This window comes from Siphateles boraxobius, unplaced genomic scaffold (assembly GCF_051911475.1).
Source record: "Siphateles boraxobius isolate OS27281-9 unplaced genomic scaffold, OSU_SipBor_1 41, whole genome shotgun sequence".
Taxonomy (NCBI): Eukaryota; Metazoa; Chordata; class Actinopteri; order Cypriniformes; family Leuciscidae; genus Siphateles; species Siphateles boraxobius.
Window position 1 is genome coordinate 34238878 of NW_027509042.1, and position 27200 is coordinate 34266077.

The 27200-nt window shown below is 40.5% G+C and overlaps 1 protein-coding gene across 1 annotated transcript in view; it reads left to right on the forward strand.

Moving 5' to 3' along the window:
* unc80 (unc-80 homolog (C. elegans)) overlaps nt 1–27200 on the forward strand; it is a 108629-nt gene that overhangs the window by 77560 nt on the left and 3869 nt on the right. Inside the window, exons 33-59 of the mRNA XM_077199200.1 lie at nt 714–845; nt 971–1157; nt 3724–3852; nt 3979–4122; nt 4233–4333; nt 4419–4505; nt 5498–5681; nt 5771–5865; nt 5981–6070; nt 6190–6291; nt 6452–6632; nt 7863–8128; nt 8238–8372; nt 8473–8611; nt 8723–8819; nt 9510–9680; nt 9795–9887; nt 16990–17208; nt 17326–17526; nt 22927–23050; nt 23126–23251; nt 23567–23690; nt 24079–24285; nt 24371–24555; nt 25664–25829; nt 26133–26312; nt 27016–27163. Of these exons, the coding sequence (XP_077055315.1) occupies nt 714–845; nt 971–1157; nt 3724–3852; nt 3979–4122; nt 4233–4333; nt 4419–4505; nt 5498–5681; nt 5771–5865; nt 5981–6070; nt 6190–6291; nt 6452–6632; nt 7863–8128; nt 8238–8372; nt 8473–8611; nt 8723–8819; nt 9510–9680; nt 9795–9887; nt 16990–17208; nt 17326–17526; nt 22927–23050; nt 23126–23251; nt 23567–23690; nt 24079–24285; nt 24371–24555; nt 25664–25829; nt 26133–26312; nt 27016–27163 (4013 nt within the window). The remainder of the gene's footprint in view (nt 1–713; nt 846–970; nt 1158–3723; nt 3853–3978; nt 4123–4232; nt 4334–4418; nt 4506–5497; nt 5682–5770; nt 5866–5980; nt 6071–6189; nt 6292–6451; nt 6633–7862; nt 8129–8237; nt 8373–8472; nt 8612–8722; nt 8820–9509; nt 9681–9794; nt 9888–16989; nt 17209–17325; nt 17527–22926; nt 23051–23125; nt 23252–23566; nt 23691–24078; nt 24286–24370; nt 24556–25663; nt 25830–26132; nt 26313–27015; nt 27164–27200) is intronic.

The following is a 27200-nucleotide window of genomic DNA, read 5'->3' on the forward strand; positions in this document are numbered from 1 at the left end:
CCAGCCCCAGCCCCTCTGCAGCAGAGCTGAATTAGAGGGCAAAGTCTCTCACATTCGTCCCATTCTGACGAAGGGAACTCAAGGCGGTGAACTTTACAATGTGTTCATAACGCGGGCAAAAAATATGAGAGGCTGGTGGCTGGCGTGAATCCTTCTGCTGAATCCTCATTGTGGCTGGTTCGTTCTTTCATGGAACTGGTAAATAGTGAAGCAAGGATTCATGTGCAGGAAACTCAGGATCTTTATTAAACTAAATAAAACTACAAACCAAAACTCCCCGTGGGGGAAAACAAGACAGGCATTTGGCATAAAACAAGGAACACGAGGGAACATTGACAACAAACCAGCACAGGACTGAAAACACAGGGAGACTAAATAGGAAGCAAACAAACGAAGGTAACGAACAAGGCAGGTGGGACAAATCAATCAATAATCGGGTAACAAGATGGGAGGGGCCAGACAATTGACAAGAGAGCACATGGCACAAGGAATACAAGACAAGCTAGTGCTACAAACGCATGACAAACCGGGGATTTCAGAGCTCTTTCACCAAACCACCTATAAACCAAACAGAGGTGACAGAACCCTGACAGCTACTTCTAATTTCTATGCATATTCTTCTTTATTAATTTGTTTTACATCCTTGAAATATCATTATTGTCAATATCAAAACTTTTTTCAGTCTCTCTCTCTGCGTGCATGTTGTTTCATAGATTCCTCCACCCAGCATTAACTTCACGCTGCCCTCTCCTATCCTGGGAATGCCCTGTGTGCCCATATTTGACCCTCCATGGGTTCCTGTTAATGCAGGCACTGTTCCGGATGCAATTAGTGAAGATCAGTCTGTACGTTTTAGTATCTCACCTCACATATCCTGCCTTAATGCAAAATGGTCATGCACAAATTTTACAGTAGATATTTCCTTATTAGCCACTAATTCAGTATTTTCTCTGCTCCCTGTACATTTCAGAAATCATTCTCGGCACGTGCAGTGTCTCGCTCTCACCAACGGGCAGAGCACATCCTGAAGAACATGCAGCAGGAGGAAGAGAAGAGGAGGCTCGGTCGTGAGGCCAGCATCATCACGGCCATCCCTATCGCTCAAGAGGCCTGCTATGAGCCTACATGTAGCCCCCCGCCCGAGCAGGAAGAAGAGGGTGTGTCATTTCTGTGCTGTACTAGTTGGGGTTATATCATAAGGAATCTAATGTCCCTGATCTTTTCAGATAAAAGAGTTGTCCCACTTTATATTTTTACTACTATGTACTAACTAGGGTGACCAGACGTCCCGTTTTTCCCGGGACAGCCCCGTATTTCCACTCTAATTTTAGTGTCCCGACTTATTCTGAAAAAATCATGTTTTGTCCCTTATTTGAATATATATGTTACGTTCAAACCGTGTAGCGCGGAGTTACAGGAATCGTGTTTCCTGACATTTATATGTGCCTGATTTCGACACCAGGGAAACACATACAGCAAATTTGCCTGTGAATGCTTTATATAAATACAAAATAGGCAGGTCTAAATCCAGGTGATCACTTATCAATGTTATATATATCATCATATCGTCTAGAGACTTAAAACTTGTATAGTTTTTTGTCAGTGTTTATTTAAAAATGTCAAATTATACAGAATATACAGTGGTAAATATTTGATTGATGAGTTGTCACTGCAATATATAACAATACAATATATAGAGAATGATTTTACCACTAAATTCAGCATATTGACACAAAAAGGATAACTGCAAATGCACCTTTCGCTGCCTGGAGTCCAGTTGTTTCTATGAATTGTAGCGATCTATTTGCTTCTCTGTTCTGTAGCTTTAGGTAGTCTGTAAAAATATTCCTCATATTTCTTGTCAAATCTAGTTGTACAGTCAGTCTCAAAGCTCTTTCCCGTTTTAGACGCGTTTTGTGTGTTTTTCCGCAGCATTCACACTGAAAACCAATGCTGCCGCTCTTTGCCACTTGTGGGCGTAACTGCAGTCACTCCGGCCAACGGTGACGTCACATGCATTCCCTCTATACGCATGCATTCTGTATCTGTCCCGTATTCCACTCCGAGAAATCTGGTCACCCTAGTACTAACATTTAAATTGTTAATTTGATACAATACACTTAATGTGTACATATATGATTTCACACTGTACTTATATTTAAAAAATACCTGAATGTAATTAGATCTGCAATTCATTTCTGTAATTACATCTATAATGACACTGTTGACTATTCCCTTACACCTTAACCAACCCTTGAACCAAAGCATACCAAACCTGTCCCTAACATTTACCCGTATCCCAAGTCAATAGAGGCAAAAAATGTTTTACAATACAACATGAACACAATAAGTGCATTGTACCTGTTTTTTATGCAAGTGCATAGTAGTTAAAGACACCTAATATAAAGTGATAAAAAAGGGTTAATTTTACTTGAAAACATACTGTAAGTTTCCATAACTCAAAACCCAGTTGAAATAAACATTGATTGTAACCAAAGACTTTAGATGTACAAAGATTACAAACTCATATTACTTATGAATAGGAGAAAGTGCAACAGGCAATGTTCCTTCTAAATAAAAGAGCCAGTCGATGATTGGAAAAGTCATAGCATCACTGCAGCTTCCATCAGAATCTCTTCTCGCCATAGAAACAGTCAGTGTTTTGAGACGCACGCTTTGGACTGTCCATGCGCATTGGCTGGTCCAGCCTAAAAAATAAACTTTTTTAAATCCTAGTTAAACATTTATGGGACAGTTCATGTCAGATTTTGTTGCAGATTTTGATTTGAAATATGTTATTTAAATGTGAATTCGACATGCAGTTATTGAGATTTCAGGATTCCCCCATTCAAGTAGACAGAACTTGGTCTTGGATATCCGAAATAGCCTCTCGATTTGAAAGTGAATTTTGTGTGAGCAATGCTTTATACAAATTCCACTGAAATACCTGCAACTCTGCATATAAAGAATCCCAACATTAGAAATGAGCAGCTGAAATTTTTGGTTACACTTTATTTCCGATAGTCCACTTTAGACATTCTAACAATAAGTACATTTTCAACTACATATCAACTAACTCTCATTAGAGTATTAGTAGACTGTTAGGTTAGGTGTTAGGGTTCGGGTTAGGAGAATAAATCGTAAATTAGTAGAATGTCTGTTGGGGGACCAACAAAATAAAGTGTTAGCAAATATTAAGCAAACAGTCTACTAATACTCTAATGACAGTTAGTTGACATATAGCAGTAAAGTTACTTGTTATAGTTAGTAGAATATCTAAAGTGGACTATCGAAATAGTGTTACCAAATGTTTTAACCAGGTTTAATTTCTGAACTGTTTGAGCATAGATTGTTTACTGAACGATTAAAAACTAAATTAAACTCAACAGCAAACCCACAGCTTGTGTGTGAATACCACATGGACATTTCACATGTGAATGTATTTACAGTCTTAGAATCAAACAAGCCTTTTTTTCTCTTTAAGTCCCAGAAAGAGAGTAGAAAGTGGTAATTAAATAATTCATAAATATATAATCTATAGATGGACTTCATAAAAATTAAAATTATAAAAAGTAAATAATAAATGACATGACTTTTTGAAACACTGATTTCACTTTAGGCCCTGTGATCATATGGGTTGAATATGGGTTTTCAGAACATGTTCATAGAGATGAGCTAATTATGTGCAAATGTAATATGTAGTATCCTCTTCTCTGTCAGTAGAAGATGTGATGAACCTGACATCACGTCGTCTGTCCGTCAGCCCTTCCTGTGCCTCCAGTAACTCTCACAGAAACTACTCCTTTCGCAGAGGCTCCATGTGGTCAGTGCGCTCAGTGGTCAGTGCTGAAGGTAAGCTGCGTTCTGAACTTACCGACCAGTTCACCTTCTCCATATTTACAACAGATTTAGAAGTAAAGTCATTAATCATATTGATTTTATTGTTAGCTATTAATGTGGTTTGTTTTACCTTACAAGATGATGAGAACACAACGGAACTCACACCAACACACCACATGCTGCAGCCACCCCAGGCTGTTTTCCCACCATGCATATGTGCTGCCGTGCTGCCCATTGTGCACCTGATGGAAGATGGAGGAGTTAGGGAAGATGGAGTTGCAGGTGAGAGGCAAAGAAGAATCTTCCGACAAACCATTTAATTATCATTTTTACCCACTGTTCTTTTAGACCCTCACACTACTACTTTGTTTCTTTGTTTTGTGTTTCCATAGTATGTGCTGTTGCTCAGCAGGTCTTGTGGAACTGTCTGATTGAAGATCCAGCATTGGTTCTTAGACACTTCCTGGAGAAACTCACAGTCAGTAACAGACAGGTAAGACCACTTAAGTAGTCATTCTTTCAGAGAATAAAAGATGAACGTTTGCTGTTATATGATGAAACATGGTTATTGTTCTCAGGATGAGCTGATGTACATGCTGAGGAAACTGCTTCTTAACATTGGGGATTTGCCTGCACAGACCTCCCACATTCTTTTCAACTATCTGGTGAGATTTTAGCATGAAGAATAGAAAACCAACCAGCAGAAACGACCAAAAACGTTTTTTTACAGCAATGCCATTGAAGAACCATTTTGGATTCCAGAAACCATTTTTCTTTGTGCCATAGAGAACCTTATATAATATTATTTTTATAGTGTAAAGCACAATTTTCTATTACAGAAAATGTTAAAGGTTCTTCACACAAAGTACGTTTAAGAATATTTGTTTGGGATAGTTTATCCAAAATGAAAATTCTGTCATAATTTACTTACCCTCATGTCATTCCAAACCCAGAAGACTTTGGCTATTCTTCAAAACTAAAATTAAGATATTTTTTAATTAAACCTGAGAGGTTTCTGTCCCTCCATTGAATAAAATTGATCCAAAAAGGTCATAAAGGTAAAATAAATCCATATGAAGTCTGGTGAAGAGATACGATCGCTTTATATGATTAACAGGTTTAATTTAGGCTTTTATTCACATATAAAAACATACATATGGCACATCCCATATTGTAAACATGGAAGCTTGTGCGTGCACTTCTTGCTAAAAAAAACCTAATTGGTTCTCGTTTGAGCTTTCATGATGTTAGCTTTTCTCTATGTATGTGTGTTTATATTTGAATAAAAGCATAAATTAAATCTGTACACTGTGGCTGTACATAATTTTTCACAAGACTTTGATTAAACCACTTGATTCATATGGATCTATTTTACGATGTCTTTATAACCTTTTTGGATCTTCTAAGTTTTGGTTACCTGGACTATCAATAAAGGGAAAGAAACCTCTCAAATTTCATTAAAAATATATTAATTTGTGTTTTGAAGATTAACAAAAGTCTGAAACGACATAAGGGTTGAGTAAATGATGACAGAATCTTCCTTTTTAGGTGAACTATCCATTTTAGAGGGAAGGATGAAGATTCAGGGATCTCACTGTGCAGATCTGGGTCTAATACTAGACATGTGAAATCTGATATTTTTCTCATTTTTTCCAAGGTGGGCTTGATCATGTATTTCGTAAGGACTCCCTGTGAGTGGGGCATGGATGCCATATCAGCCACATTGACCTTTCTGTGGGAGGTGGTGGGTTATGTAGAAGGGCTCTTTTTCAAAGACCTTAAACAGACTATGAAGAAAGAACAGTGTGAGGTCAAGCTTCTGGTTACTGCCTCCATGCCAGGTTGCATATTTCAGCTACGCTCCATACAGAAAATAAGTTTACTAAGGTCCTGTTCATGTTTATAACTGAACCTGTAATTGTGTGCCTAGGAACCAAAACCCTGGTCGTTCATGGACAGAATGAGTGTGACATTCCTACACAGTTACCAGTGCATGAAGACACACAGTTTGAAGCTCTTTTAAAGGTCATTGTAATTAGCTGTAGATTTGTGCAATATAGACATGTTATTAAATGATGTTGCTATATTTTCACAATTTAACAACCTTTCCCCTTTTTTTTGCTTAATGTCTTCATGCCAGGAGTGTTTAGAGTTCTTCAATATACCAGAGGCTCGATCTGCTAACTATTTTTTAATGGATAAGCGTTGGAACCTTATCCACTATGCCAAGGTGGGTTATAGTTTTCGAACAGATCTAGAAATTTCAAAGGATACATACTGGATATTCTTGGTAGTAAACACTGGAATGTTTGTATTTTGGCTGAAATTTGGTATGCATCTCTACATCAGACCTATGTACGAGACATCTACCCTTTCAGAAGATCAGTGTCTCCTCAGCTCAACCTGGTTCATATGCTTCCAGAGAAGGGTCAAGAGCTCATTCAGAAACAGGTGTGCTTTGTGAATCTCAGTCAAGGGAGAAAGTGTTTTTGCTAAACCATTTAATGGTTCACATAATGGAATTTGTGTAAGATCAATGTCACTTTAGAATTCTGAACTATTAGAAAAATATAGCACAAATTACCAATCATTTGTAAAAAAAAATGTTCAGGTGTTTTCCAGAAAGCTGGAAGAGATTGGCCGAGTTTTGTTCATCATCTCGCTTACCCAGCGTATGCCTGCCATGCACAAGCAATCCCACGTCTCCATGCTTCAAGAAGACCTTCTGCGACTGCCGTCATTTCCTCGCTCTGCCATTGATGCTGAGTTCACCCTCTTCAATGAGCCTCTAGGTAAATGAGGAAAATAACGTGATCCTCTTTTACATTAGCTAATAATCCTGACTAACAGTTTAACCATTTAATCAGTGGTGTCAGTTTGCCAAAAGTCAGAATATGGTAAGTTCTGATGATTTCATCCATCTTACAATATTACCTGACAATTTAGAAAGTCCTGTTCATTTTATTCCTTTCTAACCATAAAAATAGGCAGATATAACATTTAATTGTTGACTATAATCTTAAAATATATCCAAGACATCTTTATTCATTCTATTAGAAGAGCGGCTCAATTTGACTAATTCAATATTACAAGACAAGATGCTGAGTTGAATTGTAGAAAAACTGAAGAAAAAAAATACATGCATGTTAATGTTTTAGATTAAAGATCAGGACACAGTTTTTAAAAATGCATTCATCAGCAACACTGCAACATTCCATAGGAAAAGTTTTGATTTCATAGTAACTTTAAACTAAAAAAGAGAGAAATTACTCCATTTGTCACAGCGCTCCAGTGTAGATAATCCACAGAGATTGATGATAGACGATTAATGACCAATAGAAACATAAGCACTACACATTTACAACATAACGTTATTGCAAGACCCAGAACTAAGGAAAACTAAGGGCTTAAATACACAAGGAAGATCATTAACAGAACAGGTGTGTAACTCAGTTAGAGACCATATCAACTAACAATGAACAAAAACTCAGGCAAAACAGGAACAGGGAAAATCATAAGTAACCGTCAATTTTACCCTTCCGGTCAAATATTGCGCTGCAAACATTAATAACAGCTTTAAATTGTTAATGCTTGCAAATGACCATGGTATAAGTGGAATAATCCACAGCTAGCTATGCATTAAACGATTATAATGCACTTCGAAATTTCTTTTTGGGCAGTTCTTTGCCTCCCCGTATTGCATTACAAGTTAAATGCACAGCTAGCCATGGATTATCCCTTACATAGTTTTCATTTGAAGCATCATTACATTTAATTTTAAAATAATTCAGAAAAATTAAATTGTAAATACATTTTGTTTGTTCGTATTGTTTTTTTTATTTTTATTTAACATAAACACATACCCCTTGTGCTACAGTCCTGGTTACATTTAAATAATTATCTTCATATTTATTAATGTTTAGAAAATCTCCTTTACAGTTTTTATGTTAAAAAAATGTGTGCATGTGTATATAATACACATTATAATTAATATGTAAATCAATATATTTCCTCCTTCCCAGGCAAAGAGCTTTTTGGTTTGGACACTTTACACAAAGTCCTATGGATCAAACTGCTGGAGGAGATGTTTCTGGGCATGCCCAGTGAATACCCCTGGGGTGATGAGATTATGCTATTTCTGAATGTGTTTAACGGTGCCCTGCTCCTACACCCCGAAGACAGTGCCCTCCTCAGGCAATACAGTGCCACTGCCATCAACACAGCTGTACACTTCAACCACCTATTCTCTCTCAGTGGCTATCAATGGATCCTTCCCACTATGCTCCAGGTTAGCAGCACACATATTAAGTTATTTTCCTCATTTATTATGATTTAGGAATGTTTTCTCATTTTTTTATGCTTATTCGGTTTTGTGTTGCTGCTTTTCTTTGCTGAAGACATACGCAGATTATGAGAGTAACCCACTGTTGCGTCAAGGGATTGAGTTCTGCTGCAGACAGTTCTATATCCTCCACCGTAAACCATTCATATTGCAGCTCTTTGCTAGTGTGGCCCCACTGCTGGAATTCACTGTAAGAGCTTCATGGTTTTAACACCCCTTCATTTATACTGTTATTACAGTGTTATTACAGTATCATTAAACATTGAATGTATGAACTGACTTTTTTACAGACTCGCACTAGTACTGGTCTTTCGAAGGGCGTGTCTTCACAGTGTCTTTTTGACCTGCTGGTATCTTTAGAGGGAGAGACTGCAGATTCATTGGATGCTCTGGAGCTGGTGAAGGTTGAGAAACCTCTCCGCTCTCTGGGTAAGATGGCACACAGGGCTCCTGGAGGATACAGGTCTACCTTCGTCCTCTGTTTTATGTACACAATATTCAGCTTGGCTATTGCTATTTTTCTGGGTTTTCTTTTTTCAGATTTTTGCTACGGTAATGAGGATCTGGCTTTTTCAATATGTGAAGGCATTAAGTTGTGTGTCACAGTGGTCGCTTATGCCCCAGAATCCTACCGCAGGTTTGTCACTTGCAGATTTCAATCAAATTCTTTAGAGATGTACTATATATATATATATATATATATATATATATATATATATATATTGGTACCATATCAGTTATAAGCATATATTAGATGCCCATCGATACTGGATATAATATTACATATATAAGTGTGCATGTTAATGTACCTAAATTTTAGTTAGATTATTTTTGATGTTATTTAATGGTGACCTAAAGTTAATTTTTCAAAACATGATTAATTTAATATCCTCGTTAAATATAATCTTAGTAAATCTCAAAATGAGTATACATTTGTTTAATATTGTATTTTTTGTGGTACCTAATTATGTGATTCATTTGCATTCAAAATTTTTCATTTTATTTTAGTGTTTTATGTTTTATTTTTAATTGATTTGGACAAAATAGTATCATTTTAATATCAGCCATTTACCAGTAATCTGCAACAACATTAAAAAAATTATTGACTGATAACTGGAGGATCGAAAGGATATGATAAGTCTGCTAGCAGCAAGGCGCATGTTTTTATTGTGTTCATAATGACATTAAATGATTATGGATCAAACATTTTAGTGTATGACGCACATTCTCTTTTCTCTGTAACCATTTAGAAATCCATTAAGATATGAAAAGTCCTGTACTGTATTCCAACCTTTAATAAACCTGGTTTCTCTGTTTCTTTTGTCAGTCTGCAAATGCTAATGGTTCTGGAGGCTTTGGTTCCATGTTACCTGCAGAAGATGAAGGGTAACACACAGACTCTGGAGTCTGTATCTGCAGCAAGGGATGAGATTGCTGCCATTGCTGCTCTGGCCACGTCTCTGCAGGCTCTGCTCTATAGTGTGGAGGCATTGACAAGGTCAGTCCCAGAACACAAGCCTTTACTTTAATTACTTACTGCTCTGCATTCCTAGATATTTCCTGTGTCATGTATAATTTATTATGGTGTTATCACATGATTTTGAATTCCTAGACCTATGACCGCACCTCAGATGAGTCGATGTGATCAAGGCCACAAGGGAGCAACTACAGCCAACCACACCATGTCTGGAGGACCAAACACCAGGTTAGGGCAGATATAGTTGGCTTATGATGCGTATGTGCACCAAAAAAACATTATAGAAGGAAGAGCACGTACAGTGTATAAAGTCATGATCAGTGTTTGAAGACCAACCATACAGTTTGACATTCTTTTTATTGGGGCATCAAGACTAAATAATAAATTTTCACAGAGAAACTGTCCAATTTTACATTTTTGAGACAAAAAAAAAACAACATATCCCTTCTCCTTCCTAACTTTTTAAAAAGGTTTTAAAGCCTACAATAATGACTTTTATTCAGAGCTTTCTGGTTCGTTTTGGCAGGAAGTTTCAGAGAAAAGAAAAGAAGAATTAGTTACTATGACAGCAGATCTGATACATTCTAACTCAAAGCCCTACAAGAGATAAATCTGAAAAACATCTCTTACAATCAGTGATTTTGGTATGGCTAGTAATATCTGCATTAATATGGTTATCAATAAAACAGTATAACTCAAACCATCTGAATCATCCACACAGAAGAGCAGCGCTAAACATATGCATTAGAAACACAACTTGCTTTTTAATGCTACAACCATAAATGTCGTTTGAGAGCCCAGAATTCCGTAGTGAATCATTAATGCCTGTGTGCCTAACCATAGAAATCTTTAAAAGTTCCCCAGTTATGCTTTTTTGGATATTGCCTTTGATGTAGTGTGTAATATAGCTGTTTGTGAAGGTAAAAAGTCTGAAAAGTTTCAACGATCAAAGTGCATAAAAGTAACCCGTGCTGGCAAATTTTATGTTAATTTAAATTAATGTTAATCAAAAATTGTGGTATCATGGAAAAAAAAGTTGAATATATATTTTTCCTATAGATATTTGGTTTTGACTTGGGTGGGTGCCAAATTTGGTGTCATTACCAGTGATTTTACGGTATGGTTGCTAGGTGATTTTGTTTTGGAACCTTCAGAAAACTGTAACTTGATTTTTCTCAAAATTTACTTTGTCGACTTCAAAACTTTTTTTTGTCTGATTCCAACAAATCATACATCATTTGAAGGTTTTTTAATAGAGAATGTGAAAATAACAATAATTTTTTTTGTAAATTTGCTCATTGGAACCCATTTTGCCAGCACTGGTCACAAATTGAAATTGAGTTATTGAAATGAGACATCAGTTATTCCAGTCTTACTTCCTGCTTGAACCTTTGTAGATTTGTAATAATTTTGCATAACGGCCACCTATAGTCTTCATTGGCTGCCCCTGAACAATGTGTACTTTGATCCGCCCTCAAACACTGCAGTTGGAGCTGAGGTGTTGAAGAGTTTGGTTTGTGTTGTCGACAGATAAAGATAATGTTTTCTGCGCTTTGAAAGTAAATCTATTTTGCATGTACCTTGCAAGGATGAGGACTATGACTTGAATTGATAAGGTAAAACTGACACCATCATTACTGTTCGTGCCCCTGTGTGCTGAGGAAGCCTCCAGAGCTGAAATTCAAATATGGTAATGGAAATTTTGATTCTGACATGCGCTGTAAGCGGTAGACCAATCACAACAGACTGAGCCATCTGACCAATCAGAGCAGAGAAGGTTCTCGAAAAGGAGGAGTTTAGAGAAACTGAATCCTTTATCGAACCGTTTCAGACAATGAGAAAATATCTGATGCTGCAATGTATACTATGATAAAATTAAAGTGTTTTTTGACCTTGGCTGTATGTAAACCTATTGTAGGAGACCTCCAAAACAAAACTAGGAACCTTTATAGCATAATGGGGGCACTTTGCAAGTTTCACTTGCAGGTTTCATTGCAATAAGTACCTTTCAGCCTCAATTTTATTTCATGAATTAAAAGGATACCTTCATCAAATAATTGCATTTGGGTCATTTTAACTGAATATCTTATGTTTTGTTCACTCGAAACAACATTCTCATGTCAGCTTCCTACTTCACCCAGTTGCTGTTGACGAAGGTCACTTGGCACCATGCTGAAACCTACTGTATATTGTTACTATAGCAACCCAAGCAATATAGCAGAAAATGATTCCTTTTTGATGATTTCCTTTGTGTCTTTTTTATTCAATCAAACATACTGTGCTTGAGAGTAAAACTAATTATTTTGTAATTAAAAAAAAACATAATTGTGTCCATAAAACCATAAAAACCATAATTGTGTCTTCCAGAGAGGTGCTATCAGTAGCACTGCACACTTGCTCTCCCTGATCCATTCGATGACCGGTGGTAACATCGTGACCGGAGGGAATGCATACAGCGGGCAGCTCGGCCAATCATGGGCAAGTGCGTCCCTGCTCTTTGAGAAAAATATTCAGCAATGAGCGTTGTCTTCTGAGGCGAAGAGGTCAACCTCTGCCTTGCCGAAGATGCTCCATATTAGCTGAACCGTCTTTAGGTGAAGAGACCGTTCCCCTAGGGGAACATTGTCTCTGGATAACATATCCTCACCCTGGTTCAGAATGGGAGGCCCTTAGGGAGCGCAGGTTTTGCTGAGCCCACAAGATGAGGTTTTTGGCCATGGTATGCAGGTTGTTTGACCTGAGACCGCCCTGACGATTTATATAGGACACCACTGCCATGTTGTCCGTCCGGACCAGAACATGGTGGCCTTTTAAGTATGGGAGAAAGGCTTTCAGCAATAGAGCGACTGCTCTCATCTCTAGACAGTTTATAAGTAGGCGCTTCTCCAGGCTTGACCATAGGCCAGAGACGGGTCTGCCCTCGTAAAGGGCCCCCCAACCTAGATTGGAGGCATCTGTCAAGATCACTTTTCTCCTCGTAACCACGCCCATACTCACTCCTGACTGATACCAGTCGTCTACTTTCCAGGGAGCCAGGCTTCTGATACAGCTGTGGTTCGTTCTGATTTGTAAGTGGCCAGATCGCCATGCGTGAGTTGGTACACAGGGTTTTAGCCAGCACTGGAGAGGACGCATGTGCAGTAGTCCGAGCTGGAGTACTGATGATGCTGAGGCCATAAGACCCAACATCCTCTGAAATCTCTAGAGATGCGAGCATGTGCCTGCTCTGAAAGATACCGCTAGGCGCTGTATAGTGAGCGTGCGCTCTGATGTGAGGTGCGCTTTCATTTGTAGTCTATCACTACATTTGAGCCTACATTTACCCATTTAAGTCTATCACTGTACCCAGGAAAGAGATACTCTAGCTAGGAGATAGTGTGCTTTTGGAAACGTTGATCCTGAGTCCCAGGCTTTCTATATGGCTGAGGAGCCAGGATCTGTGAGTTATCAATTGTTCCTCTGATTCGGCTATAATCAGCCAATCGTCGAGGTAATTCAACACTCGCACTCCCTGCTGTCTCGGGGGGGTAAGTGCTGTGTCCATGCACTTCGTAAAAGTATGAGGTGCCAATGATAGGCCGAACGGTAGTACTGTGTACTGGTAAGCCAGCCCCTCACAGGTGAATCTGAGAAATGACCTGTGATGGGTCGATATCTGGATGTGAAAATAGGCATTCATCAGATCCACTGAGATAAAACAATCTCCTGGGCTAATTTGCTTGGTTGTGAGCATTCTGAATGGTCGCGTCAACCGCTTTGTTCAGGTGTCTGAGGTCTAGGATGGGTCTGAGACCGCCATCCTTCTTTGGGACGAGTAAGTAACGACTGAAAAAGCCTGACTCTCTTTGTGATAATGGGACTGTTTCCACAGCTCCCTTCTCTAACAGTTTCGCCACGCCTCTTTTCACTGTCGTCTCGACCACGGCTGAAAAGCACGGGGGTCTGCGAGTTTTATTATGTTCAACACCCATTCTGATATACCGGGGATGGCCTGCCAGGCCTCGGCTCGAATAGCTAGGGGTTGAATGAAAACTGAGCACGGGCCGCTGTGTAATAGGGACCCGGCCGCCCAGCTGTTTAATGTTCGTGCTGCTGTGTGAGTGGCGCTCATGTTCGGGAGTGCGCGGATTACTGCAGGAGCACCTTTTATCACTGAACGAGCAATTTTCACATGTGGGGGAGCATACTTCACAGTTGGAACAACTCACGTTTATTACATCTCCCGCACGAGCTGGGGGGAGAATTGATATTATGGTGGTCTTGTTTATGTGTAGGGGTGCACACTTTGTAGTGGGCACGTGCATTACGTTCATTACACTCTCCACTGGAGAACTTGATACTGTGTGTGAACCGTGTTTGTGTGTAAGAGTGTGAACTTCATTGTGGGAACATGATCTACATTTAATGCATTCTCCGCGTGTGTGTGTAGGGGGGTGCATGCTTCATAGCGGGCACGCGCACTACATTCATTATGCTCCTGGCATGAGCTGGAGGAAAACATGATACAGTGTGTGAACAGTGTTTGTGTGTAGGAGTGAGCACTTCGTAGTGGGCACATGACCTACATTTAATGTATTTCCAGCGTGAATCGAGGGAGAATTTTAGGACTGTGGGAACAGTGCTTGTGTGTAGGGGTGCATACTTTACAGTGGACATATGACCTACAAATGACACAGACAGAAGAGAGCTCTTTTTGTGCTTTTTTTATGTGTGTCGCCGTAAAAACAGCTTTTGTTTGCAGAACAGCGTGTTTCGATACAGGTCCTATTTCTGCGACATTTCCAGCCGCCTGAAGAGAGGGGGCTGGGGAATGTATGGGGCACATTTTGGAGATCGGTCCGGCCTCGGCAGGAATCAAGATCTCTCTCTTCCTTCCTCTGTGGCTAGGAAGGTTTCCCTGTCGGGGTCCCTGTCTCTCAGGGAAATGGCACCTTGCAGAGCGTGTATGGCGACGGACTTCAGCCGCTGGGCGGGGCTGAGAGACCGAAGGCGCTGGTTTCACCTGCTGAGGCGGTGGCGCCTTTTTAGGGCGGCTCGAAGCAGAGTTGGAACGCTTTGGGAGGAAGTGACGCATAGCTTGTGATGCCTCTGAGCCTCCGTGTAGCGTTCAGCGAACCCCTTGACTGCTGGGCCGAACAGACCTGTGGTGGAGATAGGGGAGTACAGAAAGGCCGCCCTGTCTGCATCCTTCATGTCAGTCAAGTTCAGCCGCCCTGTCTGCATCCTTCTTGTCAGTCAAGTTCAACCATAGGTGCCTGTCAAGCACTGTCAAGCTCACCATGCGCCATCTGATCGCCTGGGCTGTAGATTTAGTGGCCCGCAGAGCCAGGTCTGTGGCGCTGCATAGGTCCTTAAAAGCCTCTGGTTCAGGTCCAGACTCGTCTATTGAACAGAGAAGTTTGGCCTGAAAGACTTGTCACACAGCCATCGTGTGAAGCGCCGAAGCAGCTTGGCCAGCAGCACCATATGCGCGGCCAGTGAGAGCTGAAGTGACGCGGCAGGGTTTGGATGGATGCAATGCTTTGGCTTTCCATCCTGCAGCGGTTGGTGGGCAGAGGTGCGCGGCCACCGCTTCCTCGAGGGGAGGAATAGACTCGTAAGCTTTTTCCTGAGCGGCGTCTACTGTAGAGAGCGCTGATGAAAATTAGGTCTTCAGAAGAGCTGAGTGTGGTGCTTTCCACGATTTCGTCAGCTCGTCGTAAACTTCCGGGAAGAAGGGGGCAGGTCTCTGCGGAGGGGCCTGTCGGCGCCCCTGCAGGAACCACTCATTAAGCCTGCTTGCGCATAGGCTCCTCGGGCGAAGACCATTCGAGCCCGAGGTTGTCAATGGCTTTGGTGAGCACGCAGAGAAGTTCTGCATCGGTGCTCGTGCTGGCTTGTGTCGACGGTGCCTGGCCGGAAGTGGAGCCCGCCCACTCGTCGCAGTCGGATGCAGCGATGGAAAAGCTGTCATCCTTCTCATCATCGTCTGATGCTCCAAACGAGACGAGACCTGCCGCTCGTATAGAGGGGCGTTGGTCCGCCTGGGTGAACATGACCGGCGAGGGGGTTTCCCCATGGCAAGAGCGAAGCACATGGGGACTGGCCTGGCGTGAGTTCGCACATGTCCGCCTGCTCTGGCATCCTTTGTGAGTGGCACTTCTTTTTGCGCGGCTTGATCAAAGGGAAAGAGCGGGAATCGCAGGGTCGTTGTTAGCAAAAACAGCCAGTCGAGCCCGCAGGGAGATCCATCTCGTCACACTCGGGGCAGCCGCCCTTAGCGAGTGAAGCTTCCGCGTGGTCCCGGCCCGGGCAAGAAGCGCAGAGGATATGTCGATCTCCGCCATAGAGAGGGCCTCTGCACGAGGCGCATATGGTGCGAAGCATTACAACGCCTCAGAAAATTATCTTTTAGGAAAAGAGTGTGATGCAGCAGCGAACACACTTAATTGCAATAAAGGATACGGCGCCAGATGACACAGCGAAACAGCGGACTGAAGGCGGCGTCCCGAAACCAGGAAGCTGACTTGTCCTTGTCAACAGGCTTGTCCCGTTGAAGGCTTTTCGACGGCGGCGAAGTTGCTTCTTTACAGAGATCAGCGAAGAGTAGAGTTCGCTGAAGGAGACAAAATCTGATCTCCTTTGGTTGAATGGGCCAATATGAATGGGCTCAGGCCACGTCCATTATGGCGGGCTCTGGCGTGCCAGGGCACGAAGCAGCCTGATTGGTTACGCGTCTGAGCCGCCTCGCCATAGGTTCGTGCAGTTGCCTCAGCACAGCCAATGACCGTGCTAGCCGCTCATCTGTGTCTGCTGTGCAGCTGCACTATGTTTTAAAAATTTTGCTTCAATATTCTCGAGAAAAGGAGTTTTCCCATAGCGTAAGCTAGCCTTACGCAATACGAGAGTATTTTCACTTCGATCCAGGGTGACCAATAGAAAAGGGCCTTCCATCCTGGTTGGTAGAGACCGCCTACTGAGAGACAGCTTCATTCGCAAGCAAAACTTTTCAACTTGCAAACAAATGATTTAGACCCAAAATTTGTGCGTTTGTGATGAAAAGTGTTCGAAATGCACAAAAAATTAAGGTTTTCAAAGATTTACTTGCACCGCAAATAATTTTATCAACAACTTTATTTTGAGCCCTAAGAAGACTTTTTTGCAATCTTTAAAATGGTTTAATTATAAAACATTTAGTTTTACTCTCAAACACAGTATGTTTGATTGAATAAAAAAGACACAAAGGAAACTCCATAAAAAATTACCACACTACCTGAACACATATTGTCTATTGATTTGGTTTGCACAAAAAAAAACCCAGTAATTATTGCTGTAATTTGACTCTTTGCAGGGATAACCTGCACCTGCTGGAGGAGGGTCAGGGTATACTGAGGGAGGAACTGGACGAGCGCATTGCCCGTGAAGAGTTCCGTCGCCCTCGCGAGTCTCTGCTTAACATCTGCACGGAGTTCTACAAGCACTGTGGTCCGCGCCTCAAAATCCTGCAGAACGTGGCAGGAGAACCCAGAGTTACTGCTCTAGAACTGCTGGACATCAAGTCCCATATGAGGTCAAACAAAAGCTACCTAAAGAAGTTTGAACATTCAGTAGTAATTAAATTTCCACAGCATTATGGAGCAAGTGAGTCATAGCATGCATCTATAACTTAACCCTTTATGTACTACAGACTGGCAGAAACCGCTCACTCCCTTCTCAAATTGGCCCCGTATGACACACTGACCATGGAAAGCCGAGGGCTGCGCCGCTACATTACAGAGATGTTACCCATTACCGATTGGTCAGCAGAGGCCATTCGTCCCGCCCTCATCCTCATTCTGAAGAGGCTGGACCGCATGTTTAACAAGATTCATAAAATGCCCACACTCAGGTGCGTTCACCCTCAGGCTCTGTGCACCAGGTATGTCCTCACACTGATCTCTAGCCCTACACCATCTGTGTGTCTGTTTTGTCTCTGCTGGCATTATCAGCAGAGATGTATAAAGTACTAGAGACACAGACTTGAGTAAAGTGCTCTATCAAAAAAGTGACTTGAGTAGAAGTTGAAGTGCTCTTTAAGCACCATGCTTAAGTGGAAGTACTAAAGTATTCAAAAAAAAATTGTACTTAAGTATTGCAAGTAGTTTTTTTAATTTACTACTCAAGTACTGAAAGTAAAAGTACAAGTATTGTATTATGTAGTAAAGCATCTCACCCTTCTCTTCCCTGCTTGTGCCTTTTTTCTCCACAGCTTATTGGGTATTTATCTGCATGTTACAGCGATATCTGAAAGCTTTGTTTATGTCAGGGAGTTCCTGGAATGTCACATGATATGGCTCTTCTTCATGTGTTCCATCAGGGGTGGCGCCAGATAATTTTTAACGCAGGTGCTGAGGGGGTGCTAGATCATTGACAGGGGGAGCTGCGCAATTATATATATATATATATATATATATATATATATATATACACACACACACACACACACACACACACACACACACACACACATATATATATATATATATATTAGGCTACACACACACACACACAATTATTTAAATGAGCTAAATTTATGATGAGATGTGCTCCAGTTCACGTGCAATTTAATTGCACCGGCGCCTCCATATCATGATCATATTGTCTGCTATATTTGCTTATTTATTATATCCAGGCAATTGGTTGATGAAAAATTTATTAAAATTAAGATACAATTTATACAAAACGAAATTCACTTTAAAGAAAGGGTTTCTACAAAACAAAACTTAATTTAGTGGTCAAAATCATGTCTGACCTATCATAGGCTATCTTCCGATATTGCAAATCTTACTCATGCTGTTCAATTTCCATAATCAGCATAGATGTAAAAAAAAATAACATTATAATATTTTAACAAAAATGAAACTAAATGCGCTTATTTAATGGCACGATAGTGGGCCTACAGACTCTCTAAATATTGAAATTAACATTAATAATGCTGTAGAAGAGCAGTTTATTAATAGTAAATGTTAACTAATCTAATTAAGTTACCGATTTTTTATACACAGATAAAAAACAGTGTTGGTGTTGGACAGGTCAGTTGTTTTAACTATTCATTAAGGTGAATGGTTAAAATGAGTCGTTTGCGTATCGGACGTGTCATAGTGGACGTCTAGCCTACGGCACACTTGTGTGATTATCTCGGCAGTTTAGGACATCGCACAAGATTTGCGTCAATACAGAAAACATTTAATCACTAGATAGTTTTTTTCGCCGGTGCGTTCTCTCTCTCTCTCTCTCTCTCTCTCTCTCTCTCTCTCTCGCGCGCGCGCCCTGTCAAGAGCAGCAGTCATTCTATTCTACATCACTCAAAGATCAAAAAAGGCTTTGCGGGACAAAAATTTGCTTTGGCAACTGCCAAAAAATTTCAGTGCAGGAAAACCCCTGTTATTATGTCGAAATAAGGAGATATTATATTGAAATAACATCTTAATATCTCGAAATAACTTTTTTCTTCACCATGTGGCTTCCATAGAATACAGCCTGAATATAATATGATTCCAGACATTATGTTTGGGGGTGCTATCTGGGTGCTTTGGTCTGGGGGTGCTGAAGCACCTGCTAGCCCCTCCCTAGCGCCGCCCATGTGTTCCATATATGAACTAAATGTGCACAGGGCGCTCTCAGGCTGCCAGTATGCATTGAAAACACAGTACATCAGAGTATCCAACGCTCAAAATGATTACATCGGCCCATTTTGGGTATAAATTCAATAAATATTATTCCTCTCTATAGACATCTGACGTAAACCTATGAAAATCTATCAATATTTGTCAAAAACTGCACGAGCTAAAAGCCTGAGGGACGTTGTTTGGTCAAGCGCTATCATGACGACCTCACAGGAGTTTTTTTCTGAATGAGACCGGATGACGCTCATAATTCATATTAAAGGTATCGACTAATTTTTTCATTACACAACTCCTGAAAAAAATAAAGAAATAACTGTCACTTTAAGTTTCTCAGAAAAAATTGTGGTCAAATACTGAAACTTGAGTCTTATATATTTTTAATGATGTATAGTTTGTCAAGGTAATAACATTAAATCTAATAGTAACTTTGAACTATTAAAAACAAAGAACGATTCAGTGCGTCAGCGTCCTCGCGCATTCCATATGAATTGTCTTTCACTCCGACAAATGAAAACATGGACTCTAGGGCCAGGGGTCTCCTTCCTCACCGCCACGATCAATTGAAGTTGAAGGTGGTGTTTCTGGTTCTTCCATCTCGAAACAAACTAACAAATCTCAAGTGTTCTCAATGGAGGCAGGCAACAGAGCGAAAGGCAGAACAGGAGCACGCGTGGTCTTCTTGATCGCTTAATTCGCTCAATGATGAGCCAGCTTCATCAAACCTGATGACAGAGCCATTTACCGGGTTTGGAATGAATTTTAGGACTGTGGGAACAGTGCTTGTGTGTAGGGGTGCATACTTTACAGTCGACATATGACCTTAAAATTACACAGACAGAAAAGAGCTCTTTTTGTGCTTTTTTAATGTGTGTCGCCGTAAAAACAGCTTTTGTTTGCAGAAGAGCGTGTTTCGATACAGGCCCTATTTCTGCGACATTTACATTTCCAGCCGCCTGAAGAGAGGGGGCTGGGGAATGTATGGGGCACATTTTGGAGATCGGTCCGGCCTCGCAGGACTCAAGATCTCTCTCTTCCTTCCTCTGTGGCTAGGAAGGTTTCCCTGTCGGGGTCCCTGTCTCTCAGGGATATGGCACCTTGCAGAGCGTGAACGGCGACAGACTTCAGCCGCTGGGCGGGGCTGAGAGAAGGCGCTGGTTTCACCTTTTGAGGCGGTGGCGCCTTTTTAGGGCGGCTCGAAGCAGAGTTGGAACGCTTTGGGAGGAAGTGACGCATAGCTTATAGGAAGTGACGCAGAACGGGAGCACGCGTGTTCTTCTTGATCGCTTGATCCGCTATATGATGAGCCAGCTTCATCAAACCTGGTGACAGAGCCATCTACCGGGTTTGGAATGATTCGTAACATTTTTATAATAGTAACGAGTAATGATGCAGCACATAAAAAATGTATCGGAGTAAAAGTATTAAACTCATCGAAAATATGTACTGAAGTAAAAGTGGAAGTAGAAAAAAAGAAAAAAATAATACTATAGTAGAGTACAAATGCAGCCTTTTAGTACTTTAAGTACAGTAGTGAAGTAGTTCTACTTCGTTACTATACATCTCTGATTATCAGTGGTATCAGATCTTTGAGATGTGATGGATAGCTGCTGCTTTGGTGTTGTGTTTGTCTTCCATTGTCTCCGTTAAGATTTTAAAATGAAGTTGAAGTGGGCTAAATGTTGTAAAGCAACAAGCATGTCTAATTATACTGTATCTTGCTTGAGTAATTTGTGTAAATACTTTTAGTTTGGTTATGTTTGTGAAATATTGTATTGTAAAACAATATATACTTAATATAACATTACAATATTACAATTACAATATACCAATTAAACTGCATGTTGTCATTTACAACCTTAAAAAACAGAAGTATTCTGCATAAAGGACTACAACCCCAAATCAGAAAAAGTTGGGACAGTATGGAAAACACATATAAAAAAAGAAAACAGTGATTTCTAAATGTACTTTGACTTGTATTTCATTGCAGACAATACAACAGCTCATAATTGAATGTTCCTCATGATTTTTATTGGTTTTTTTTTTTTCAAAAAAACAAAATTCCTATTTTAGTTATTGCAACACATTTAAAAAAAAAGTTGGAACAGTAAAGAATTTACCACTTTGTAATGTTGCCATTCCCTTTCACAACACTTAAAAGACGTTTAGGGACTGAAGACACCAAGTGATGAAGTGTTTCAGGTGTAATTTTGTCCCATTCTTGCTGCAAACAAGTCTTAAGGTGGGCAACAGTACGGGGTCTTCGTTGTCGAATTTTGCGGTTAAAAATGCACCACACATTCTCTATTGGAGACAGGCCGGGACTGCAGGCAGGGCAGTCAAGTACCCGTATCCTCTTTCTCCGCAGCCAGGACTTTGTAATGTGTGCAGAATGTGGTTTTGCATTATCTTGTTGAAATATGCATGGACGTCCCTGGAAAAGATGTCTTCTTGAAGGCAGCATATTGTGCTCCAAAATCTCTATGTACTTTCAGCATTAATGGTGCCATCACAGAAGTGCAAGTTACCTTTGCCAAGGGCACTGACACAACCCCATACCATGACAGACCCTGGCTTTTGGACTTGTTGCTGGTAACAGTCTGGATGATCCTTTTCTTCTTTGGTCCAGAGCACACGGCGTCCATTTCTACAAAAAAATACCTGAAATACTGATTCATCTGACCACAGTACACGTTTCCACTGTGTGATGGTCCATCCCAGATGCCTCCGAGCCCAGAGAAGTCGACGGCGCTTCTGGACACTGTTAACATAGGGCTTCCTTTTGGCACAGTACAGTTTTAACTGGCATTTGTGGATGTAACTACGTATTGTGGTACTTGACAAAGGTTTGCCAAAGTAGTCCTGAGCCCATGTGGTGATATCGCTTATAGATGAATGATGATTTTTGATGCAGTGCTGCCTGAGGGATCAGAGACGCACTGAAGAGACGTCCTTTACGCACTGAAATTCCTCCACATTCCTTGAATATTTTAATTGTTATGCACTGTTGAAGGTGAAATAAGCAAATGTCTTCCTATCTTTCTTTGAGGAACATTGTTTTTAAACATTTCAATAATTTTCTCACGTATTTGTTGGCAAACTGGCGATCCTCGGCCCATCTTTGCTCCTAAAGGACTAGACCTTTCTTGAATGCTGCTTTTGAACCAAATCATAATTACAATCACCTGTTGACATCACCTTTTTCAAATCACATCATTATTTAACCAATTTACCTGATTACTAGCCCTAAATTGCTCCTGTCCCAACCTTTTTTGGAACGTGTTGCAGGTCTGAATGACAGGAAAGGATGTATATTTACAAATGAAATTAAGTTGACCAGACAAAACATGAAATATTTTGTGTTCACATTGTCTGCAATGAAATACAAGTCAAAATACATTTAGAAATCACTGCTTGCTTTTTTTATTTGTGTTTTCCATACTATCCCAACTTTTTCTGATTTGGGGTTGTACATTATTTAGACATAATGTTTGTTAGTTTATCAGTGCAAATATTTTGGTATACTTTTGGTGCTCCGTAATTCAATGAATAGTGGCAGAAAACATATTACCTGGTTGATGCATCTCGTCAGTGAGTGAGATGAATATCTTTGTGTGTTGTTGAAGGCGGCAGGTCGAATGGGAGGCGGCTAGCAGCCTGATTGAAGGGATTTGTTTGACACTTCATCGGCAGCCAATCATCTCCTTCCTCCCTCACCTGCGATCTCTAATCAATGTCTGTGTCAACCTGGTGAGTCCTAAACACCTGTTGCTGATTATATGCTCTGTGTGATATGTATCTGTTTACATATATATTTGTGTTAAGGTGATGGGGGTTGTTGGGCCGTCTAGCGTGGCAGATGGACTTCCCTTGTTGCATCTGAGTCCGTACCTGTCTCCTCCCCTTCCCTTCAGTACTGCAGTTGTGCGTTTGGTTGCCATGCAGATCCAGGTATAGTCTATTCCTTCCAAAGGATATATCGATAGCACTTTATTTTACAGTCCTTTTCTGCATGCACATACTATGTACTTATAGTAATTACAAGAACTGGGTAATACCTAGGTACTAACCCTGAACCTACCCCTAAACCTGACCATAACCCATGTAGTTGCCTTTTATTACCGGGTACTTTCTTTGGTAAGTACACGTAAGTGCACGTGCTGTAAAATAAAGTGCAACCAATAATTCTAATCTGCATTTCAATTCATTGACATATTTTTTGCCTGCATTCATGGGCATATGTTTAATGTCTTCCTCCAATTCTAGGCTTTAAAGGATGACTTCCCGCTCAGTCATGTGATCTCCCCCTTCACCAATCAGGAGAGACGAGAGGGCATGCTGCTTAACCTCTTGATTCCATTTGTATTGAATGTGGGCTCAGGAAGTAAAGGTCTGCCTCAGAAATCAAACAGAACCAGGAACTATTAGTGACAGTTCACAAAGAAAAACAACAGCAAAGCATGTGCAGTGGAATTCAAAAATGCATTCTATGTTAACATGTGTTAGACGGATGTGTTTGGCCATTGCTCTCGTGTCCTGTGTCTTTTGCAGTGTCTTGTGCATGACACGACGATCTAGAAATGTGGCGCTCATGTTAAAAGATGTTAAACTTTTTAAAAACCCGTCTCTAGACCTTGCATGTTTTTTTTCTTTCCACTGACCTGCCTCTCGCATTTTTTATTGCAAAAAATGCATGTGGCAATGGCCCCTTAATGTGCTCAAAGAGATAATGCGATTGGATGTAATTTAGAATATGTTTGTTTGTTTTCCCTTCACAGACAGCCCTAATCTGGAACAACCGGAGGTGTTTCTACTTTTGCAGACAGTCATTAACATCCTGTTACCTCCACGCATCATCAGCACCTCCCGCAGTAAGAACTTTGTTCTGGACGCATCCCCTGCCCACTGCTCCACCCCAGGAGACACTGGGAAAGACCTGCGTAGAGAGGGATTGGCTGAATCCACCAGCCAGGCAGCTTATCTTGGTACTAGAGCCCTAGAAAGGAAAAATTTCATTTTAAAAATGTGTTTCTATATTTTACATAGATATTTTAAATCTGCTCTCTCTAGCTCTGAAGGTGGTCTTAGTTTGCTTTGAGCGACAGTTGGGTAATCAGTGGTACAAGCTGAGTCTACAGGTCAAGGAAATGGCCCTGCGTAAAGTCGGCGGTCTGGCTTTTTGGGATTTTATTGACTTCATAGTGCGCACACGAATTCCAATCTTCATTCTACTACGTCCTTTCATACAGTGCAAGGTAAGATTTTCAGGGTATGCACTATCTTTCTGAAGTTTCTATTAGTGGTCGACCGATATATGTTTTGTAATGGCTGATGCCAATGGCCAATATATGTGTATATATATATATACTGTGTAAAAGTCTTAGGCACATTAATACACCCTAATTAATACGACTGGCACAGAGACCTGGAGGGAAAAACATCCATAGAACTGCAGCACAGGCCTGTCAATTTTCAATCTTCAATCTCTTTCAAGTTACAGTTGTAAAAACAAAGATATGTAAACAAACTGCAAGTTTTGAGCACTTACAATCCATAAACACCCCCTGCCGCAGTATTCCACTTCTGCAATGTTTACATAGCTTGTGCAGAATCCCTCCCCTTATACTGCTACCAGCATGAAAATGTACAAAAGTACATATTATATTAATTTGCAATCTAGGGTGTTTCCTGCACAACAGCGTAACTCGCTGTTTTACTACCATAGTACAATCCATCGTTTTTAATTCATCGGTTTCAGATCGAATTAATGCTCGATTTTTTTCTGTGAATTACGGACATGGCACATGAGGACTAATTCTCTTTTTTTTCTCAGTTATTTGTTGCCTTATTTCCAGATTCAATCATAGGCTCGTCCTTACATACTAGAGAACGTACGCACAGAGATTTATTAATCCATCATCATCCAAACAAGAAAATATGCTTTTAACCATGTTTCGGGAGCTATCATTACAACCACACAACTTTGCAATGCTATTTGCGAAAGTTTGTTGGAACTATGATTTGACCATAACTATGGTTGTCAAAGCAAAAGTGAGAGCTAATTAGCTAATGCTAGCTATAGTTACCTAACGTTGACCTAAGGCTTGGTTAGTGCAAATGATTGAACAACTATCCAACATTTTGGATAAAACAAACCAGGTAAAAATAACTCGGGCAGCAGAAGAAAGCCTTGTTTTGCCCTTCTGGTGGTCGTTCCTATAAAGATATCAGCCAGTGATATGACGGTCAACCACTAGTTTCTCATTCTGTCTCTGATCTCTCTGATCTATCTTCTGCCAGCTTTCTTTCCATGTTTCCATAAGGTTGATGCTCATGAACAAGTCTTCATATCTCTACTTTCAGCTGTTGACCCAACCGGCTGAGTCTCAGGAGGAGATCACAGCCCGTCACCATATCGCAGAGCAACTAGAGCGTCGTTTCATCCCACGTTCCCTCTGCAAGAGCTCTCTGTTTGCTGAGTTCAGCAACGAGCTCAAGATCCTGAAAGAGGCTGTGCACAGCGGCTCCGGTGAGAACTGGCTTAATTGATATATTACTTATAAATCAAAAGTTTACCTACACTTTTTGTCAGGATTTGTCACACTTTGTTAACCCTGGGTCATCCTCAACCATGGACTAATGTAATCTTGGGTTGTCATGTTCCACACTGCTCCTGCGTTAGTAATTAAACTGCTCTGGTTATTCAGGTTGTGCGATTTAACCCATGGTTAAAACTGCACTAAACCCAGGGTTAAAAATACATTAACCTTGGATTAAATGTAACGTGAAAAGGTTTTTTGTATATCTCTTCCTGTTTTTTTTTTTTTTCCAGCATACCAGGGAAAGACTTCCATCAGTACTGTTGGCACGTCCACCTCTGCATACAGGTTAAGTCTCGCCACCATGTCTCGCTCCAACACTGGTACAGGAACTGTCTGGGAGCAGGAGAGCCAACCCTCACGTCAGCCCTCACAGGATACACTCAGTCGTACTGATGAGGAGGAGGAGGAAAGTGTGTAATTCTTCTTCTTTAGTTTCTGCTTAAAGGCCTAGTTCACTCAGAACATTTTAGTTTTACCATCATTTACTCACTCATGTGTCATTACAAACCAAATTAACTTTCTTTCTTTGTAAACTATTTCAACCTGTTGATTGAAAAGATCTGACTTAAAAGACCAGTCTCTGTTCATAAATATATATGTGGCATATATATGACTCATACTGTAATGCAAAAGCCAAATTGACTACTTGTATGGTGCTTTTATGTAGCATCCAAATTGCATGGAGAGAGAACTTTTTTTTTTTCAAAAGAAAGTCATGTAGGTTTAGAGCAACACAACCATGGGCGTATCTTGCAGGGAGGTGACTGAAAGATGCTACTATCGAGTTGAACATATAATTTATTTGTAAAACTATAAAGTAAATATGCATATAATGTAGGTAATTATATACAAATTCAGTTGTGTTATTGTAAGTAGTGTTACTGGTTACCTTTTAATGTAGATTATTTTAATCAAAGATGTACTTTTAAAACAGTGATAAATGCATAATTATTTAGCGTGACCTTGCGTAAAATAATTAATAGAAATGATTTAATGCAGCATGCTAAGCTAAATGTGAAATTTATGGCTTTCACTGCTGAGGAATTTTAGAAGCACTTGCCGATGTTATTATTACTGAATTATCCATATTAACTCTTACTCTGTCATTTTCAGATGACTCCATTAGCATCCCCAGCGTGGTAAGTGAGCATGAAGCTTTCCTCCCCAGGCTCATTTCCCAGCGGCGTTTCTCCAGTCACGCCACAGGCTCAGCCACCACTCAGCCTGAACCAGGCATAAGCACCATGCTGCCCAGTCACAGGTAAACAAGCACCCCACTTCAAAAGTAAAGCTCATGT